At 41.5% G+C, this 22,420-nt stretch overlaps 1 protein-coding gene across 1 annotated transcript in view; it reads left to right on the top strand.

The window, feature by feature from the left end:
• CALCR (calcitonin receptor) overlaps positions 1 to 22,420 on the top strand; it is a 169,674-nt gene that overhangs the window by 126,400 nt on the left and 20,854 nt on the right. Inside the window, exons 7-8 of the mRNA XM_074897996.1 lie at positions 6,914 to 7,040; positions 19,983 to 20,136. Coding sequence (XP_074754097.1) covers positions 6,914 to 7,040; positions 19,983 to 20,136 — 281 coding nt within the window. The remainder of the gene's footprint in view (positions 1 to 6,913; positions 7,041 to 19,982; positions 20,137 to 22,420) is intronic.

Genomic DNA, 22,420 nt, shown 5'->3' with positions numbered 1-22,420 from the left:
CTGTTAAATTTGTCAAGACTGATGTAGAAGTGCAGCCCATAGGGAAGTGGTGTAACTGGGGATGCAGTAAGGCCGTACATTTACCAGTTGCCTTGAAGGGCACATCCAGCCCCTGGCAGGTGCAGTGACTGCAGAGGGCAGTGGCTTGGAGCCCCCAGTTCCTGAAGAACAGGAATACCTTCATCCAATGCTGAAGGACTGAGCTGTTGACTTGAGTAGCTGCTTACAGGACTCAGCACTGAGTGAATCTGACACTAGTATGTAGCCTGTCATCATCATTACAAGGAAAAACAGTGATGTGCTGTATCAGAACTTTAAAGGAGACTAAATTGATATTCACTGAAAGGACTGAAACTACTGTATGGCAACTTAACTAGAGCATTTAAATCTTGTCCTTCAGTGAATCTGTCTGCACAGTATTTATTATAATGTGTCTGCAGTGAAGGAGCAGAGGGAGCTCAGATTTGCTGTCAGACATGTAGTCGCAGCTTCAGTCACAATCAGTAATGAAGGGCTGTCTGGGAACAGACTTCATTTTTCAGCTCATGGAAATTGTTAGCACTAGAAGACATCAAAGGCACTGCGGAAAATATTCGAGAATAAACAATGAACAAGATCCTGAGCTATTGTACATCCAGATCTATGATGATTTGCATAAGCTATATTCTTCTAGCTCTTAAGCAATCTTTTTAAGATATTTCACTTTTGTAACATTACTATAAACTGCAAACTTCCCAAAGCACACTCAGAAATCAGGGTTGTAATGTTCATTCACGGACACTTTGATGAAAAAGAATGATACATCCAGTATAATGACACAAATGGGATGGTGTCTTACTGATTTCAGCAAAGGTGCATTAGATAGCCAGACCGTCGGTTCATGACCAGAGACAGGGAAATGCTCACCATCAGTAGAGTGTATCTGGAGATGACTATAAGGTAATCTAAAAGGCCAGGTAAAGTTTTCCGGTTTTACCTAGATAAAGGTTTCCAAGGATACAAAGAAGTATTACCCATAGAAAAATGAAAGTCAAAAACAAGACCTCAAATTTAACAAAAACATCAAATGCATTTTTTTCAGATCTTAGTGACCAAAATAGTAAATGCGAATTATGAGCAGGTTTTAAATTAGTATCTTCCCACTCATGTAAAATCATAAATATATATATACCTTATTTTCAAAAAGACCAGGATTCATTCTCCATAGAACCTTTATTTTCCAAAGCAGTTTTTCACACTGAAATTTCCAAGTCTGAAAAGGGAAAAATTGGTCATTTTTTCTATTCCTTTGACTTTCAATCTTATCTTAAAGGGTATTTCTGTAAACATTCTTTGCTGTTCCTTCTTGTCTAAGGCCAATTGTAACTAAGTACACCCAGTGCATTTTCTATCATGACCATTTAGTTTTAAACATTTACTATGACCCTTTTAGTACAGAGTATATATGTGTCTAAACTAACTGGCATTTGTTAAGTGTCTTGGTATTGGTAGGTTTAATGTTCTGCAGCATAAGTGGAAGACTTCAGTGCAGTGTGACAAACTTTAAACGGGAGATTGCAAGATACCATCAATTTCATTATCTGAGTTTCTCAAATGTGGTTTTTAGGCCACAAATACACATACTGAAAAGTGCTCCACAAAACCCCAGATACCTTGTGCCAGTACTTAAATCAGTTCTAGCCTCGGAGTATTATTTAACCTAAATCTTACATGAGGCACCTTAGCCTATTTTTGGTCCCAGTTTTGATCTATATGTGCTACATATCTATGAATATGTTCAGGTTGTGTGTCTTCTAATAATTTTCTTAGTAACATTATGCAGAGCTTCTCCCTAATTACTTCATCTGCTGCTGATCACTGGAAAGGTACACCATGGACAAGGGTGTCATATAGGCTGGAAAAGGGTATGCTTAGTAAATTGACAGGCCAGAAGAAGCTGGCATAAATCTTAGTTCTATACAATTAGGTATCTGTGCCTCAACTGTCAGATGGGAAGAGTAGTAAAAGAACAAGCCCCCATCATCAACACCACTAAGAGTGAGTCTAGGAACCATAGGAAAATTAAATGATTGGACTTTTCATAAACTATGAGAGGCTGTAAGATTACAAGCTCAAAATATGTGGATCCAAAATACAGGTCGTGCATTATGCTGATTTCCAGAGAGGCAGTTTGATGAGTGACTGTGATAACATGCAGTAGTCAAATACAGAGATACCTACAAACTCTGCCCAATAAGCTGATGAATTCCCTTCCCATCTAAGTAAAGATAAAGAGCACAAAACCACAGCCACAGTAATGCTTTGAGAAAACTGGGAAGAGCACAATTTAATCTGATTTGGAATCCTATACCCTGGCTTCCGAGTTCTTTGGGACAGTACAGACAGGATGTGGTTAAATTTGCTACCCAAAATGGACCAGGAAAGCGATTCCTTGCTGCAAGCGAGGCAGGGTCATCCTGTTTGACTCACTCCTAGCTCTGAGTCATGGACAACACACGATCCTGTCCAGTCCCAGACCACGCTGAAAGACTCATCTTTTCAGCAGCTTTCCAGACAGTAACACACCTCCTCCTGTCTCCTCCTCCACCTCTCCTTCTCCTTCTATGGCTAATCCATGACAGAAAGGTCACAGGAAGAAGTGGAGAAAGGAATTAAATCGAGTGCTGCAAAATGGGAGGACAAAGAGGAAATCAAACTACAGTCATAAGAAAGTGAGAATAAAGCTGTATGGGAGCAGGGTTGATGTTACCTTCAGTTGTTTTCTATCATCTGGCTATGACAGCAGTAGATTATTTGGCTTTCAATAGAAGGCAAGCTGTCAATCAGACAGCAAGAGATGGTTTTGGGACTGTATAATAGATTTTGACTGTAGAGGCAGCCACAAACAGCTTGCAGAAGTTGCTGCTTCCCCTGCTGGCAGAGATTTATTTTCCTTTTAGCTTTGGGTATCATATTCATAATGATCTGGCATCACAGATGTTGCAGTGTTTTTGGAAGGGAATACTGAACCAGTAGTGATGAGCATCACTAAGCAATACTAAAGCATAACAAGAGACAGAGTATTCATAAAATAAGTGTCTAACAGTTACATGCATCACATTATTGCAATATTTTCATATTGCAAATTGAGACCCCATTGTGTTACATGATAAAACACAGATGGAAAAAGAGACTCCTAGCTCCAAATCACTGCCAATTGAATTATTAAAACAAAGACATTTCACAGAATTGTCTAGGTTGGAAAAGACCTTGAAGATCATCCAGTCCAACCATTAACCTAACACTGACAGTTCCCAACTACACCGTATCCCTCAGCACTATGTCGACTCGACTCTTAAACACCTCCAGGGATGGGGACTCCACCACCTCCCTGGGCAGCCCATTCCAACCCCTAACAACCCCTTCTGTAAAGAAATGCTTCCTAATATCTAGTCTAAACCTTCCCTGGAACAACTTGAGGCCGTTCCCTCTTGTCCTATCACTTGTTACTTGGTTAAAGAGACTCATCCCCAGCTCTCTGCACCCTCCTTTCAGGTAGCTGTAGAGGGCGATGAGGTCTCCCCTCAGCCTCCTCTTCTCCAGACTAAACCCCCCCAGGTCCCTCAGCCGCTCCCCGTACGACCTGTGCTCCAGACCCTGCACCAGCTTCGTTGCCCTTCTCTGGACACGCTCGAGTCATTCAATGTCCTTTTTGTAGTGAGGGGCCCAAAACTGAACACAGGAATCGAGGTGCGGCCTCACCAGTGCCGAGTACAGGGCTCAGATCCCTTCCCTGTCCCTGCTGGCCACGCTATTGCTGACACAAGCCAGGATGCCATTGGCCTTCTTGGCCATGTGGGCACACTGCTGGCTCCTGTTCAGCTGGCTGTCAATCAACACCCCCAGGTCCCTGTCTGACTGGCAGCTCTCCAGCCACTCCTCCCCAAGCCTGTAGCGCTGCTGGGGATAAAATTTGTATAAAAACAGATAAGGTGTACAATAAGTCTGTGTTTGCCAGAATAATAGATGGTGTGTTGTGAATGCACCTGCAGTCTAATTGTTGTCAAGGCTTTTAAAGGGGGTGGAAGAAGGATAATGGGTGGAAGAATAATCTATCATAATTTATTGGGCATTTTCCCGAGAGGTAAGGGAGATGATGGTAGAAAGCATGAAAATAATTTGAAAACTAAAAAAGTGGGTAGGAGATGGAAAATAAGTGGCTGGAGATGAAATTTTCTGTATTCATGAATGAAAAGAAATGACAGACTCACAGCACAGATCTATAGAGAAAATAATGCTAAAAGCTCTTGAAAGTCAAGATATCCTAGATGCAATAGAGAAGAGGAGGTAGTAACTCAGAAGTAAGGGTGTCTCTGAGTAGATAGGAGAACCTATCTATATCAAAGGAAATGTAGGAGACATAGAATAAATGTGAAACACAGGGGAACCACAAGAAACATAGGACACTCTGAAACTCTGACACAATTGATAGAGACATAGCAACACAAAAATTCACAAGTTTTAGACATGGATAACTGGGTTAATGATGCCTTCTTGCATACTGATTAATGAAGCAGAGTAGGGAACATTCAAAAAGATGGGTTGGAGCAACAAGGAGCCTTCAAAAACACCTCGAAGGAATGATTAGGTAATCAGTAAGAGGGACAGGAAGAGGTCAGAGAAGGAGAGGATTACAAATGATTGTGAAAACTAGCAGAGAGAATTAATCAAATAAGGGGGTTTGTTTTGCAAAATGTTCTCAGTGTGGACAAAGTCAGGCAGGTGCTGATGCCATTTTGATGACAAATGCTGAAGATCAAATTAAAAAGTGAGTGTATGGAAATATACATTTAATGATCCAGATTGGTCTTTAACATGAAATCTGGATTCAAGGAAAAAGGTGAGGAATACTGAGAGGAAAGGAGGAGAGCAATGCAGGAGTAAAACTAAAAGGAAAGTAGACAGGGAAGGGAGCTTGAACAGCAGATGAAGGCAACATGCAGTGAAGAACAGTACAATTTAAGAGGAGTAAGACTGGCAAAATTCAAGAGGAGAAGTGAGGAAGGAGAGAAATGGGAGTGGAGGCACATGTACCTGGCAGAGATTATCACAAAACAAAACACTGTACCAGTAGCCATGTAGAGAGGCAGCTGGAGAGACAAGGGTCTTCATTTCTGTGGCCAGGAGCTAAAGAGAATGCTCTAAGTAACAGGTATCACACCAATCCTGTTCCCCGAACTGTAGGAGAAAGCAGAGGGTGATGGGCACTCCCAAGAAAAGTGGTATCAGTAGCATAGGTGAAGTACAGTGATGGAGAATGGGGAGAAAGACTCAGAACTTGATAAATACCACCAGAGCTTAGGAGCAGAAAAGGATCATTAGACTAGGTTTGTGATCAGGGCAAATACAGGTGGAGTACACAAGCATAAGAACACAGTGTAGCAAATATAGCTCCAAAGAACAGTCTGTTTTGCCCAATATCCTGTCCTACTGTGGATCAAACTGGAAGTGCGCCTAGCCCCATAGTTGGTGCTCAGCAGTTGCCAACAGCTGATGCTAAAGGAAGAATATAAAATCAGGGCAAGTGCAAAGAGATACTGTCATTCCTAACCCCCAGGACCTGCATCTCATGAACATCCTGAACCAAAGAAGGTGTCTTGGTAAATTAGGAGGTCAACAAAAGTGATGAACACTGCAGGATGATGATGGCCATAACCAGAAAGACAACCTCAAGCTGAAGGAAGAATTCCATCCAATGACTCATAAAATAGATGTAAGGAGAACTAAGAGTAAGTGGCAAGTGACCAAGGAGCTAAAAATGGAAAATAAATAATCAAATTAACATGTAAAATAAGCAAAAAACAGTTCAGTTGGTTAGATTAGCTCTCTGGTTTTAAAGAAAATGCATTCTATGTTGAACTCCACATGTAGAGCATCGGAAAGTCACAGACTCTGCTCCCTTCCAGTCTACAAAAGACTCCTAGTGCCAAGGGGGAAGCTTACCTCAGTGAGACAGCAATACTTACTCTTCTTAGCTGTTTTTTACCTACAGGTTTTGCCTGCTTGCTCTCAGTGATCACTGAATACAGACATCACAGCATTATATAACAACTCCATGATTGCTTTTCTGCAATCACCTCTTGCCAGCCCCAGGCTGCGCTCTGGTGTATGGAGCACTGGGGGGTGTTGTTCTCTGCACCAGGGGTAGCCAACGAGGTGGCAAGAGGATCTGGGCATGAACTAGAAAGGGAAGACGGTTCAAGTCTGAAACTGCAGTCATGATTTGGTTTCACAATAGTTCTGCGAACTTCTTTTGTGAAATCTGTTACGCACGATAGCGGAAATCCTACCCTCCCCAAAATCAGTCATTCATAAAAGATTGTTACTCCTTCTGAGCAGGAAAACAACCTCTTCTGGTTTGGGATCTCAGCCGGACTTAGAAACATGCAGGATACCAACCCAAATCCCCCTGTAATTTAAAGAGATTCCTGCCCAAAATTCCCATCCTGTCTCACCACTAATTCCTAAAGTAGCAAATAATTTTCATTGAATGTTTGAGAAATTGACTGTTCAGGGAACAGTTATTTACAAAGCAGTATTTCTGATGTTCATTACTTGTATCATGCGCATCTAATAATTCTCAGGGTTCTGCTTCACTGTATAATATCTCAATTACCATGAAATAAAGAAAAGCATCAAGGGTTGAGAATGTTGCCGGATGGCTCTTTACAACATGGTCTAAAAAACATGTGGTGCTAAACAGGTGTAAAAACAAAACCAAAATTTGTCAGAGGTTATGGCTGCAATGCAAGGCATGTATTTTCCAATTAGCCTTGCCAAAAGGCATTCTTGAGAGACTGTTGCCAGAAAGAGCTCGTTAAAGTGACATCAGAAGAAAAATACTAATTTACAACGTGTGTTACATATTTTTCAGGAGCCTCAGCTGTCAAAGGATAACACTGCATAAGAATTTGTTTTTTTCTTATGTGCTGAACTCCGTGTTTACAATTGCCCACCTCATTGCTGTTGTGCCTAACCCAGGCCTTGTAAAAAGGGATCCTGTAAGTACTGCATGACTCCTCTCCATCTTAACACCCAAGTAAAATTACTGTGGCCATGCCAAAACCAGACATGCCTGTGTACCAGTTAATGATAGCCATGTGGGCTGCATGGAGGGTGCAAATTCTGAGAATTTCACTCAGCCTTGCTCAGATCTTTCACCAAGCAATAAAAATCTTTGAATCTGGTACAAGGAGAAACACAGACTTGCTCCAGCCAGCCCATCCATACAAACATGTGTCAGATCCCCACTGCTCTCATGTCAGATCCCCACCCTTCTCAGCACTACCTACCTGACATTTCCCAACAAAACCCCTTGAAGGGACAGACGGCCTTGGAGGCCACCTGTCCTTTCTCACATGTGCTGGGGAAGGGCAGGGATGGAGAAAGATACGGCTTTTTTCAAAATACCCCCCCAAAAGATCTGTTTACTGCATTTTTTTTCTGGGAGGTGGTAAATCGAAGCAATAGCTTGCTTCACTGCTCTTAGATAGTGATACAAATTGTGCCAGCCCCTCAGCTGATAAATATGTATGACAGATCTCAGTCACCTAGCTCTGATCTTGCTGTCTTAGAGAGCAATCGCATTGTGCTCACTGTCACGAAAGCAGCCCCAGCTGATGTGAAATTAATGCAAGCCTGGGAATCTCTCAAGTTATGTCACAACACTGATCAGCTTGTCTTCTAATAAGATCATTCAATTATGGTTCAACCATTTATTCGCTTCTAATTTTGTGAAAGCAATTAAACGTTAGCACCTGATATTATGTGATCACGTGTGTGTCTCAAATGTGTTCTGGTTAAGTAAGCAAATTAAAGCTTACTGGTTAAGTTAGGTAATTAAAGCAGGAAATATATAGACTAAAGAAAACATCACCAGTCCCAGGGACCATCTGGAGATTAAAAAATAGAAGAGCAGAAGGATAATTAAAAAATCACACATTTTGTTTTTTGTTACTGCATAGCATCATATGTACGTAGCCTGTGCAAGAGATGCAATGAAAATACATTTGATATTTGAAGATAAAAAGCTGGCAGATGATATCAGGCACCTATATTGAAGTAAGATCATTACCTTAGGGTTAGGAATTGTATTTCCTGACAGCAGAAGTAAATTATCTGAAGTGCTTTAAACTAAAAGTTGAGGCTGCAGCGAGGACTCTTATGCTCTAAGATTTCATTAAAAAACTGTATCTAGTGCCTTTGGGCTGGATCTTTATTTGAAGTGACCACAGTGAAGTCAATGACAAAGCTCTCAGAGGTTTCGGTAGAGCTACATAGCCACAGGACAGGTACCTGCACGATGAGCATCACCCGATGAAAATCCCAACCTCCGTTGCTATGTCAGCAGACAGTATAGAAATGACGTAAGTGGTTACCATTGGAGGTCATGGAGCCCCGGAGCAGTTGTGTAGGTTCACGCACGCAGTCAGCTTTCAGGTCTCTGGATAGAATACAAAGGGGACCCTTAGTGCTGAATAGAGTCATGGAGGTTGCCATCGTATATCAGAGAGTAAGGACCCAGCACCCATTCAGGCATGCTCTAATCTCCCTGTCCAGTCCCTGCTCTCTGCCATACATCTTATTTATGCCTTAATGTGTTAATCTGTACCCCCTCTTGCATGGGTCGAGCAGCAGAGCTGGTAAGGGAGAACCAAAGCAATCCATGTTTTATTACAAGCACCATGGTTTCATTTTCTCAGCACGGTCAGGTTAGGCATGGGCTGGGCTTAGCCTGGAACAGTCCTTTCCACTGGTAGTATCTGTAACTTGCTCAGCTCTTGTACTGAGGTGATAGGTTGGAGCCTGTTCTTGCCTCCTTGCGTAGATGTAGATATACTTTAAAGATCCTGAGCTAGTTTACCACTCTATCTGGTGGTGCAGTATGTACTCTCTCTCTGATGGGAGCACCTAGTCCCTTCCCAAGCATTTTGCTGAAGTTGCTATTGCTGTAAGCATGAAGTGGGATGGCAATGGGCACTTGGTTTATCTGTACTGACCAAAACCCATCTCCTGGCAAGAAGCGACCCTTCAGGAGAAACCACTAAGCTGCTTCCCACTCAGCATTATTACAAAAGTTGATGTCCACTAGCGTTACAGTCTTTAAAGCAAGACCATGGTAGTAGTAATATTAAAAAATCTAGCATCCTCGTGGACACTAGAACACTACATATAATATCACCATTGACAAATTCAAGTGAAAACCATGACTGCCCAAGTGTATTAGGTTTTCCTGCCTATCACAGTAAAACAGTAGAAATGAAATGTGCAGCTGCGTGAGCAGATGAGTGTATAAAGGGTAGTTACTGTGATCTATGGAGTTACATTATTTGTGACTTCCCATATACTCAAAGGAATAAAGAGGAAATGAGAGCCAAGAAAGCAAAGGAGATTCACAACATTTCAGGAACAGTGTTAATTTTAGGATTTTTTACCATTTAAAAGTTACCTTCTCATCTCTTGTTGCTTTCAGTTCCTTCTGATGTAGCCTGACAGAGCCTGGGGGTTTTTAAAACATATTTTTCTCAAATGAGAGGCTCTAGCTGATACCAGTGAAGATAACTGGTGAAACTGCTGCCCCATGTCACCTGTGTTTGCCTCAGTAGTCCCAGCAGTCCCCATGGTGCTGCCATCCCTGGAAGCAGCAAAGGTTCATCTCCACAAAGGAGAAGGGAACTTGGATCCCCTGAGTTATTTCATGTATTATGCTGAGGTAGAGCTTCAGGAGGCTTTATTCCTGTTAAATTAATTTGATTCTGTTTTAATGTAACTATTTCCGTTAATGTAACTCTTTCATCTTAGTACATCTGTTCCTCCATCCTGCTTCCACTAGATTACTTACACACAACTCTGCAGCCAGCAAAGAGATGACTCAAAGCTATTCTAGAGCATTGTCTAGATGCAAAAGTAATCAAAGACCAAACTTCTAACAGAGAATTATTGGCCAATGCCTAGTGGTCATGTCTCCTGAGTCTTCTAGTGTATCTTCTATGCTGGGTCAGTGGTTTTGTGAAAGCTGTCACTACCTTGCCGAGGAGCCCTTTGTCTAATGAAGGGTCCAACTGGCCATTTAAAACATTGCCCTTCTGCTGCCTCAGGTACAGGAATGAGGCTTGGTGAGACCAAGCCCAGTATCTAACTGTGAATTTACAAATTGTGCAAATTTTGTGCATTTGGAAATTGTATTTGTGCATTGACTTCACTAGGACAAACTGGCTCAGAAAGGTTGGCCTGGAGAGGATCAAATGCATTACTTGCTTTTGTGTAAGTCAAAGAGGGTCAAAGTCAGTCTCCATTTACACTCATGCCAAAGCATTGTTGAAGTCAAAGGTTTTCCACCAGTTTTTGTGTCTTGCCACACCATGTTCAGTGATGAAATTATGGTACTTTTTGTTTAGCTCCAGAGTGAAACAGGGAGCAAAAGTGCCTGTTCTGAGCAAGTGAACCAAACTGTTGAATTCATCATCAGACTTTGCAGGTCCCCCAGAATAATTTTTTGACATTACAAATAAATCTACAAATCCCATTAGTTTTCCTTTAGCTGGGCAGGTACCTGAAGACAAGCACATCTCCTATCCCTCCTATTGCTACCTGTCTTGCCATTAGCTTTCACCAGTAAAGCAGAGAAAAAGAGCAGGTGCAAGAGTGGCACAAGTTCTTTCCTGACATAGCAAATGCTATACCAGGACAGGAGAGTCACAGACTATCTTTTAAAACATGAACCAGTGTAGTCACTAACATCCTCCTAAGATCCATTTAACTTTTTCTTTTTTGAAATACAAAAAGGATGACACTGGTAATTGGGAAATTGATAGAAAGAGAAGGAGAACAAGAAGGTTTGGCTTTAATGCTCAGGTTTAGAGAGAAGCTGTCCCAGGAGCATTTTTGAATTGAACTACAAAGCACTATATCACTTATCTGAGGTTCATAGCTTCAATGACTGAGCCTGAGAGGTGCAAGCAAGCACAGTCCCTGATGTGCATGTGTCCACAGGGGAGTCACCTCAGGAGGTGACAGGGAAAGGAAATTGATGCTCCATCTGCCTATGTCCTTATCCACAAAACAGAACGGATGCATGGAGAGGACAGTCGCTCCTGCTGCCATTGCATTTCTTTAATATCACCAGAAATGCACTTCTTGACAGCATTTGCTGTCTAGACTCCCCTTCACCAGTCCTGTCCAGCCCTGCTAATCTGCTAAGCTGCAAAGACAAGGAAAATGGAACAGTACTGTGCAGGACACACAGGGACAGGATCTCCTGCTCTCCATCTCTATTACCCAGGCACAGCCAGCACGGGAACACTGACAGTGACCTGTGCCTGTGAGCAAAGGGCAGTGTGACCTTCCTTGGAGGCAGACAATGCCTGTGACTTCAGTTTAGGAACATGGCATTCACCTTCAAGAGGATGAGTTTGTTTTATGCTGGTGAATCATTTGCAAATGAAGTTTCTGCCCACAGTAAGCTCATGGGCAGTGCCAGGGCTGTGCTGCACCAGTGTTACCCTCACTGAAATCACTGGGTTGCACTGGCATAACACTGCAGTAATGCAGATGTAAACTGGAATCTCCTCTTCCATCCTAGGAAATATCAAGTCTTCCCCCTCCCATAAGGTTCAATAAGATTAATGTAGACTAAGGGACATTGTGAATTCAGAACCAGACACATTCAAAGAATTCTCACAAATTTTCAGGCTCAAATAATATCTGCATTCATTATAAGACAGATCTGCCAGGGTCTAAATGGCATGAAACAGAGCAGTAATTCCCATCATTTTTCCCAAGGTCTTTATATTCTTGTTTATATTCTCAAAACTCTCGGAGTGATGGAGGAGACAAAGCACCATGTAATCCTGGTGGTGTCAGATTCACTGCTCTGATGTGGCATGCCATGCCTAGAATATGAAGTATGGATGATTAAAGGACATTCATAGCATTCATAAATGACACTTCTGTGAAGAGTATTTGTGGTTTATGCGGAACAACCGAATCTGGACTGCAAAGAAGTCAATCATCAACTCTGAGAAAGATCTGAGCTTTCTCAACAACATTGTTATTCTTGTTTTCTCAATGGGAAGGCACCGTCAAATTAACAGCTGACATTAGGAGGAGAAAAAAGAGGTTCATGAGTCTACGAATAAGTATTTATTTTGGGACAGATGTCTTCATCTTACTTTCTTCAGGAATTATTCTGTCTACATTTCACTTGCTTGGTCTTCTTTTAAAGCAGTATCTATTAGTAGGCTCAGGTTTCTCAAAATTTACAACATCATGAAGGGAGGGATGATAGCTTCTACATAGCCCAGACCTAAGGTATTTCATTTCAGTCAAAATAACTTTGACTCTATCAGATCCTGTGGATGGTATTTCAGCAGCATGATCCCTACACAGCAGGCTCTTATTTAGGAGGCAGATTGCCATTTCCTCCAGAAATGTGATTCCAGAAAGGACTTTGTACTGCAAAATGCATTTTTGTCCCACCCGAAGCTGAAGGCATCAGGTCCTGGGTCTTGTTCCCAGGTTTTCAGACTGCATCTTTTCTGCTCAGGTGAGGAAGACCTGGCACTTTCAGCCACAGCAAGAATGGAAGCCGAATATCCAGCACACAGGCCAAACTGCAGATTTAACTGACTCTGTGAAAAGTCTGATTTAACCTGTCATTCTGCCTAATCATTGTGCAGCTGCACCATCTCTGAACCCTAAAGTTCTGCTATTGTGGCAGTGAGAAATGAGCATTCCCAGGGCAGTTTTTGAAATCAGCAAAACTTCAGCATCCTTGGTCTTACTGTCATCTACTTCAATTCTCCTGTCTGGCCACAGTGGCTGTTTGCAGCCACAGGGGTTTTTATATGAGCTTGTCATAGCAAAGCACATGTACAACATGCAAAATGAGTGAATCCCCTCCATTTTTGCTGAAAATCATGATATGCCTTCAGAACTGCTGCTCAAGAAAGGTGTACTTAATTTTACCCTCAGAACTGAGATGTAGCGGTCCCTGAAAGGCTGTTAGTCTTCCCTGGTGTGGAGTTGTTCTTGACTGAGTTCTGACACTAATTCAATTCTCCATGCTTTACTGAGGCTTTTTATTATTTTTCCCTTTGGTTTTCTTCAAGACATGAGAGATGTTTGTAACTAGAAAGTGAAGATGATCTAAAAATGTAGGGTGGCACCTGGGTGACCATAAATTTCTATCCATTTCACTGTCTCCTATGAATCTGAAAGACTGAAAGGTGAATAGATGATATGTCAGTAGCCCCTAAAAATGCAGGCATGGAAAAATGTCAAGTAGCAACTTCTTCTTAAATGTCAGATCAACAAAAGCAAATGCTAACAGTTGCCTTTTTGATGGATTCTGTGCTACGCTGTACGGACATGGCATCCCCTAATGAACTGTTCCCACACTTTCCACAAAAGGCCTTCCACATGAACAGCACATTTAAACAGCTTAGGTTTAGATTTTTCTCTGGGAATATAAAGCAATTATGTTTAGAATCTTTGCTGTTGTAAAAACAGCTACTAATTCAAGATAATTCAAATTAAAGGTTCCTCTCCAAGTTTTCTTTAGCATGTGTCTTTAAAAGGATCTACCTAAAATGTGAGAAATTTGAGTGTGAATTGATCAGAAAATAGATTTTTCAAAATCAACAGATAGATGTTTCCAAAAGGAACTACCCTCAGAAGGACAGTATCATAACATTTCCAAAACACTATATTCTCTGATACCATTCTGCCACAGCTACTTTCCTCACTGGTATTTGTCTGAGTAAACGGCAGTGCTACCAGTGCAGGCAGCTGTGTCCAAGTCCAGGAGACCATTCTCCTTACTCACACCTGACTAAAACATGTCAAGTGAATTAAATGCAGAGTGCTCATTCCTCTCCAGTGGCTGCTTCAGTCTACACATCTATACCATGAAGTCAGACATCCAGGTCAGGTGAGATGAATGCCATCTGTGCTATTTCACTGCCCTCAGTGACTGCTGTGCAGACCTGCAGACTGCCCGTTTTCAGTCATGACCCAGCCACCCTGCTCCTCTTGAAGGTAAGAGCAAACAGAAGTAGCCTGAAAAAGAATAATAATAAATGAAAGGGCATCGAAGTGGTGGAGCAGCGGTGCCTGGAATAACTGAAACTCTTACCCCATTTCATTGGGGATTACCTCCTGCAGCTGGGAGAAGATGGCAGCAGAGCTTGTGAGCACTCTTGACTCTGTTTCCAGTCCAAATGAACAGCAGGTCAAGTAGTTCCTGTCCTATGTTTTTAGGCTACCCTGACTGCCCTTGTTTTCTCCCTTAGGGTTGTCTTCCTGAAAAGCTGCCTCCCTCTGGCAAACCCAGCTCAGAAACCAAGCTCAGTGGGGGTGACAAGGCTGCATTCTGCTCTGCCGTGCACCCTGTGTGACGCTTGCCACAGTGCAGCCCGTAGGCAAGGAGCTGGTGGCTGCTGCACTCCGGCAGTGCTGGATGTGCCACGGGAGCCCATGGGAGCTCAGCCCGGCACGGTGCCCTGCGGAGTTCAAAGCTGCGGCCCTGGGGGAGCCCCACTATGGCAGCCAGGATTCAAGGTTGTGTGTATGTAGCCATATTAATTCCTGTCCAGAATGCCTAATTCTGGGCTGGCTGCTTCACTATCGCATAGACATGGACACAGATGCTGTTAAAAATATCCCCTGTTGTTTAATTTTGTATTTTGCTTTCTTGTAACACAAAACCTAGGATCCCTCTGAGCAACTGTGTACATTTCGTTCTGTAAATGGTTTAAAAGTTTATTAAAACATTAATCTTAGCCTGAGACCCTGTGTGCCAGGTTTCTGACTGGAACACAATTTAATGGATGACTCATAGTGGATACATTGTATAATGGTATGGCATTCTGATAGCCAGTGATTTAGAGCTACAATATTTAGCACTGTCTTGCTTTGGAAAGTCTTTTTATTGCTTATTTGTGTAACGTATAGAAACTTGGAATTTAAGAATATTTTCATAGAATAGTGTTTTAATAGCCATAAAAAAACCCCAAACAAATATGTAAGGCAGATCAGTAATCAAGCTTCAAGCCACTCATTTAAAATGCTAAGTTAAGAATGACTGAGAATATATTGTATTGACTTCAAACTGAATTTGAATAAATCATGTCTGGCCTCCATAGCAAGCAGTACCTCCATAGCAAGCAGTACAAGCTCTTCCCAGGAAGGGCCCTTCACTGCAGTGCACTGGGGAGGTTCACAGAGGTGAAGAGGAATCAGACTAATAAGGCCAAATATGTTTATTACCCTTTAAACAAAGAAGTGCACAGCTGTAATGATGGCCCATACAACTGCCTTGGTTTAAAAGCAATAAGCTTGGTTGGCCTATTAACAATTTGTTTGAAATGTCAGGTGGGGGCATTTCAATGGATGCCGAGAATTTGAAAAAGAGAAGTTTCATTATGCACACCAAGAAACTATCCCACCCTTGCTTTCCACGGGGCAGGCTATCCAGAGCTGGCAAAAACTGGTGTAAAACGCACCTCCTAACTTGCCAACCTGAGTCCTTTCACCCAGGAAAGCATCACAAGAATAAGGACACACAGGGATCTGAACAACTTTTCTATACCAAAACTGAGCCAGTCCTTTTACTCTGATTTAAATACTAGGAAAACCTGATCAAAAATAGTTAGCAACTTTTTTCACATGACATTTTGTTAATGTTGTTGAAGATAGTATTCTGGGGCTTATGTAGGCTGAATGTTTTGGTTTGATTTGCCCTAATGAGTAGTGATAGTAATTAATACTGCAGCTTTCTGTCATAAGGTATTAACTGATAACCAAGGAGAGCCTTAACAGGGAAATGACAAGTACATGTGATGAAAGGGTGCTGGATTAGCTGAGGAGTGGCATGCTGACTACATCACCGCGCAATTGCAGGGTCCTGTGTGGGCAGATGGACCTTTGGAACTCCTTTGACAGGATCAGAACATTAACAGTATTTATAATATGCCAATATATCCTGCAAAACATCATGAACACCAGTGCTAGCTCCTTCTTGTAAAAGAACAACAAATTATTTTATTTATTCTCTGTGAAATGATTCCAGCATCCTTTTGAAGTGCTTTCGTTACACATTGCACCTGAGGTCTTCACGAGAATTACATGACTCTTAGCAAGATTTGTGAGAGAGGAGAATGTGACTGACTGGATTCCTATTGACCCTTTTTGCCCCTGAGCTGTTAGCCAGGATTTAAGGCTATTGCAGGTTGCTTCCATGAGAAAGGAAAATTAACAATAAAGATCTTTTTCTCAGCTGCTCTCCTGCAGACCTGTAAGGAACTTTCCTCAGCTTTTGTGTTTATCAGTGCAGTGAGAACGAGTACCAGGAGGCAGTCTCCTTGCTTGCAAATCAAGTTTCTTGCCAGGCTGCATTCTGCCAAAATAGATTTCATTCTTGGCCATCCTCCCAGAGCCACAAAGGAACTGCTTTCTTAGGTGGTTACCTGGCTTTGGGGACTTTCCTGGTAACTGTATGAGATTTTCCCTTGCTATGTAGCCGCCAACCGGTGTAGTGCAGTGCTGTGTCCAGGCTCTTGAAAAGAGAAGTGTTTGTTTATTCTTTTGTTTAGGAGACAGGCACACCAGCCTGAACAACAGTTACTGGGCTGCACTAGAAAGGCCCAGCTATTTCCTTTCAGCATGCCCTGCTCATGAATTAAAATCCACTAGCTTCAGTCACCTGCACACCCATAGACTGAGAGCTCTTGACATTTTACTCTCCTTCATAGTGTGAAGGTGCTGTCATAATCCTTTGAGTCCGGGATTTGACTGTGCTTCATATTGTACAAAGCACAACAAAGCCTCTGCCTCGAAGAACTTGCAACAAAACATATTTGACCTAGCAGAAGACAAAACCCTTAAACAAGTTTTTTTATCTCAAAGTTAACAATCAGTCAATTATCAAGCATGGAAGTAGTGGAAGATTTGCTTCTGTATCATCTTGCAGTTTCATTTTAGTTGTTTCTGTAAGAATAAACGCTTCTTAAAACTTACTAGTTCTGCAATTTTCCCAGCTAAGATTAATGTAACTGAGGTGTTAGTTACATTTGTTGTTTTATTTGTATCGTGGATGAATCCAGTTATCAGGAACAGTTCTCTTTTACCTGCTCTGACCTAAAAAACCCACTCTTTTTTTATTGTATATATTGGCATCACTTAGCCACAGATGAAATGTGCTGCATTTGTTAGCTCATCCAAAACAAAGACTGATTTTTTTCTGTAGTTTGATTAATATGAATTTAACATAATTCCTGTCAATGCATTCTTGTGCTTGAACTCTTTATTCTTTTTCAGATTTGTTCTCAAATCAGTCTGATAGGAATCTAAGTACTAATCACACCCATCCTTCATGCTTTGTCAATGGCATTACTTCTTTGACTGGCTTCATAGGAAGTGATTGAATTCCTCATGGTCATTACTCTAAAAGATAGGTATATGATTTCATTTTTAAAACCACAAGTGATAGTTCAGAAAGAAAGAAAGAAAGAAAGAAAGAAAGAAAGAAAGAAAGAAAGAAAGAAAGAAAGAAAGAAAGAAAGAAAATTGCCAAGGAAATTAAGTAAATGAAGTAAAGTTTAGGTATGTAGTTCTCAGGCAGTGTGGCTTCTGTGTGTGTATTTGTTTGAGCTACAGATAAAAGTTCAGCAAAGACTGACTTAGCTCAAATGGAAAGTATGTTCAGTCGTTCTTTACTGAGAGGGTTGGTGAACAGTGCAAACAGCTGGCAAAGAGAAGCAAGGTTACTGGATAGTCGTCTCCCTTTCAGTTCAGCAACATAAAATGGTGAAAGCATTAAGTTAAAATGACAGGTTTGAGAATGTACCATGGATTTTGTTGCAGAACTCACCAGCCATGCTCTGGTCCCTTCCAGCTGCTGGACTGCAGTTCAAGACTGGTCCTAGAGCCCAGTGGCTGGATGGAAAGCTGGGGTGACTTTGGAACTGATGGAAGCTGGACCAGCCTGTGAGCAATGTGCTGACACCCTGAGTCACTCCCACCACAGCATCAGGGAAACAAAGCCTCGAGCTCTTGGGTCAGTCCCCTGACCTGCAGCTCTTCCGAGGAGATTCTCACAGGGGAGCATGGAGCTGGCCCAGCTTAAATCTGGGGTGCAGAGGACTTTATCAAACTTGTCTGGAAAGCTTCTGTGATGGCTCAGAAAGTTTGTTGGCTTTGCAGAGGCAGCGTAGCTGGCTGATGTCAGGGAGAGTGCCACCTGAATGTCTGTGCAGACTTTGGGAAGCATCTGTCAGTCAAGGCAGCCCTTGTGGGGACAGATAATCGATAAGGGGAGAGGGGAGAAAGGCCAGCCACCAGCTGGGAGGCTGTGTTGAGCATGCATGAGGGAACAAGGCAAGAAACATATTGACCCAGACCTGTGAAAAACAGTCCAGGGATGATTTAAGAACCTTAAGGAACACATTTGCCAACAGAAAAAATGAGCAAATACTACTTCTTTTTTTCTTTTTTAACCTTTTCAAACCACTATACAATCCTTTTAGGCCATATCTTGTAAGAATTGTTCAGACGTGGTGTGGAAAAAGGATGTGACTGTCTGCTCTACCTTGTGCAGCTAGCAGGAAAAATGAATCATCAAAAATAAAAATTAGTCCTTCAAGTTAATCCTGTCAGAATCTTATATCCTAACCTATCAGTCATCCTGTATTTTCATAAGCACCAAGCTGCACTGCAAATATTGAAACAGAACTAAATGCCCATGTTTGGGCAATTGCTTTGGGAGCATTTTTCAGCAACAGAAGGTGGTGCACTGGGTGTCTAACAAGCTTTTCTGGTCCAGAGGGGCAGTCCAGATGGGACGCAAAAACATGCAGTCCTCCACCTGCTGAACTGCCAAAATGTCTCTTTAAAGAGACAAGTAAATCCTAAAGATATCTCTCTCAGACCAAGTAGTCAGCTTGGAAAACATCTGCAGAAGTTAAAGGGAAGGAGTATTCTCCTGTGGGCACAGATGACAACTGTCACTTTGCCATCACTGCTGTGACCTCATATTTCTGAGTAGCCTGTGGTGTTCCCCCAGGAGCAGTGGTTCTCTTCCAGCACAGCAACACCCTCCCACTCCTCCTGGCTCTCCTGGGTGCTAGTGGCATAGAAGCCCATGTGGAGGAACTCACTGCCCCCTCTGAGAAGGTGGATGGACATGAGATCCTCTCAGAAGCTGGCCCTCTGGTAGTGGACATCACACACATCCCTCCACCATCTGCCCACTGCTTCCCAGCATCTTGAAGCCAGTCTCTTGTCAAGGTCTATGCCTGCAACCTCATCTGAACCGCAGGCCGGAGACACTTCCTAACTTCACTGGCTCTGTTTAGCTCCATATGTCACTTTGTTATTTGGACAAAATAAAGTAAAGCTGTCTCTCACAAAGAGGCAAAATCTGGTATCCCTGCTACCCTACCAAAAAAAATCTCCACTGGCAAAGCACTTGCCTTTCCTGAAGAAGGGAGTTCAGAGCTGGGTGCTATTTAAAGAGTGAGTAACTCTGGCTCAGAGGGAAGAGCTGAACAAACTTTAGTAAAGTTTGATCAAAAGTAAAAGAAATCACCCAAATTCTAAGTTACTGTCCTCTTCACAGCCTTTCTTGTACATCTAGAACAAGTTGCTTGTTTCAGCTCTAAAAAACATAAGATTACCAAATTTTGAAGAGGATTTTTTTGTTATGTGGTACTTTCTGGAGTGATGTCAGGGTACATTTTCTCTATTTTGTGAAGACTATTTGTTCCATTCATCTAATTTATAAAAGTTTAAAATCCCTCTCACTGATAGATGCTGAACAAACCCAGCAAAAGCCGGGAATATTTGTTCCACTTTGCTTTCTTATAGCCTAACAGTAACATTTGTCTTTGGCTGCTTAAATGCAAAATGCTGGTCAGGTGTGTGACGTTATCTCATTTATCTAACAGGTAAGCTGCAAAGTGCTGCAATTCTTTCATCAGTACATGTTGGGCTGCAACTACTTCTGGATGCTCTGTGAAGGGATTTATCTTCACACATTGATTGTCGTGGCAGTGTTTGCTGAAGAGCAGCGTTTGCACTGGTATTACCTATTGGGCTGGGGTATGTATGTTGTAATTTTTATAGCAAAATGATCCATTCTTTCATATGTTTGAATTCTTCTAGCACTTACACACCTGGATTGTTTTATTTATACCACTAGATCATAGTTTAAGATTGAGATCTTGGTTCCTAAATTTGAGTGCATTAATTTGGATGGGCCTAGAAACTTAAAAAAATCAGCAGGAGTCAGCATCCATTATTTGCTGCGTCTTTGGATTCACTGAAATAAATGCTTAAATTTCGTTAAGCAAAGCTTTGGGAGAGAAATAGATTTCTATCCAAACACATCTGTTTTGTGAACAAAAATTGTCTGTTTTTGTCACTTTATATGCAAAATTTTTAATCTGTGATAGTACCTATAAAAGTATATTTTTTTCTGGAATAAAGAAGAAAAATCAGTATCTATGCCTTCCAAAGTGAAAAAACACAGCATGCAGAAAGAGGAATTAGAATTTCTCTGGAAGTAAATCCAGTGTCAGATATCTTTTGGCAGATATTGTTTTAAAGGAGAAGATGCAGTTTTACTTATACAGGAGTAGATAATGGCTTAGCTGTCAGCATTGATTTTGTTCAACAACAGTGATCTCTAGAGCATTTCAGAGAAACATACAGGTGTCAATAGGCAAATCTTGATATTCTGTGAGAGAGGTTACAGACCCATACTGTGCATGCAAACTGTATGTAGTCACATGCATATCGCCCAAGGAGCCATGACTAGGTCTACATTAATTACGTAGAAAATTAGCATGGTTTTCTAGTTTATATGGATTATACTGCCAGATAAGATTTTCCGGGCATGGAAGAACTCTTCTTTTTCTTCTTTCTTTTTTTTTTTTTTTTATGCGAATGCCATCATGCACTCTTTTTTTTCTTATGAGAATGTCACCTTTTCTGAGAAGAGAGGGACCTTTTGTGCTTTTGGAATTAAAAGCATGTGGAACATCATCAGCTCTTAAATGAAGACAACCTTCCTGAAGAACCCTAAATTGAGTAAATGTTTCTGGACTTTGTCAACCCAAACAGCTGAGCCCTCTTGGAGCAAGCAACTGTACTATCACAAAGTGTTCATAGTTCAGAATATTTGAATATACAAAGTCTCATAGGGCTCTGCTTTTGAAATGGCAGCCCTATATGAAGAGTCATTTAATATGTTCCCTTCCAGATAAAGCTTTTTCCACTTTCATGTCTTGCAGCATAAGCCTTCCCAATATAGTGTCATTCCGTATCCTATTATGCAAGAGGAAAATGGTCATAAACATTTTTTTTCAGGTGACATTCAGTTTAGGCAGTGCACTTTAATGCAGCTAGCCTGCAGTGAAAGCTTATGAACTAGCTGTAGTATTGCTGAGAATGGCACTAACACCGTGGTGGGTAATTCAGTGAAGTTATCTGATAAGATACTCATCAGTATTTGCAGCACTGCCCAAAAAATAAATAGGGTGTTGGCTGTGGTAATAGGATGATGATATCTTGAGAAGGAAAAGGTTAATAAAAATGGACACAACTCTTGACTGTGAAGTCTGCAGCCTTTCTAATGAAACTATATGGATACTTCCACCAAAAAAAAGTAATCATTAGCACCTCCTAGCTAAGGTAGAAATCATTAATAGCAAAATGATCTAATTAAGACTATCTGGCCATAAATCAGTGTAATTCCACTGATTCCAGAAGCAGTAGTCTCACAGTCTAACTTTAAACATCCAGCTATGTTAATCAATGGAGAGAGATACATTTCCCCAAAGGGCAACGCAGAGCAAACAGAGCAGGCTGTTCATTCAAAAGATCAAGGTAAATGTAGAACAAAAGAGGAAGTCGCTCATTATTCGTTGTTATAACTAATCCCTATGCAAAAAGGTCTAGATTCTTTTATTTGTAAAATAGCTTTATAAGAAAAATAAAAATCTGAGCAAATATAAAACACTTCTACAAAATGTTTGAGATGATTGAATGGAATCTGACATGTATTTCAAGGCTGATGCCTTATGATGACCCCTTCTCTGGGAACTGTCTTTGGGGGTGTCATTTCTCATTTGTTATTGTTTCACTGGGTCAGAAAATCACCCTTATGCAGGGCAAGAAAACAGTATCAAACATGTGCATCCAGCTTCAGTCCACTCTGGTTGCTTCAAGCAGCTTCATCCACATAAAAGTGAAAAGGGAGTAATTTATTTGGACAGTGCTGAAACAGAGTGCCTTCCAAATTCAGCTGGAAATACAATTAAGCATAATTGCCACTGTGTGCCATAAAGGACCTGGCATGACCTAAAGGGATATGTCATACCTT

This window comes from Athene noctua, chromosome 2 (genome assembly GCF_965140245.1).
Source record: "Athene noctua chromosome 2, bAthNoc1.hap1.1, whole genome shotgun sequence".
NCBI classification, from domain to species: Eukaryota; Metazoa; Chordata; class Aves; order Strigiformes; family Strigidae; genus Athene; species Athene noctua.
Note: the sequence above shows the minus strand (reverse complement) of the source record. Positions and strands in the feature narration are given on the sequence as shown.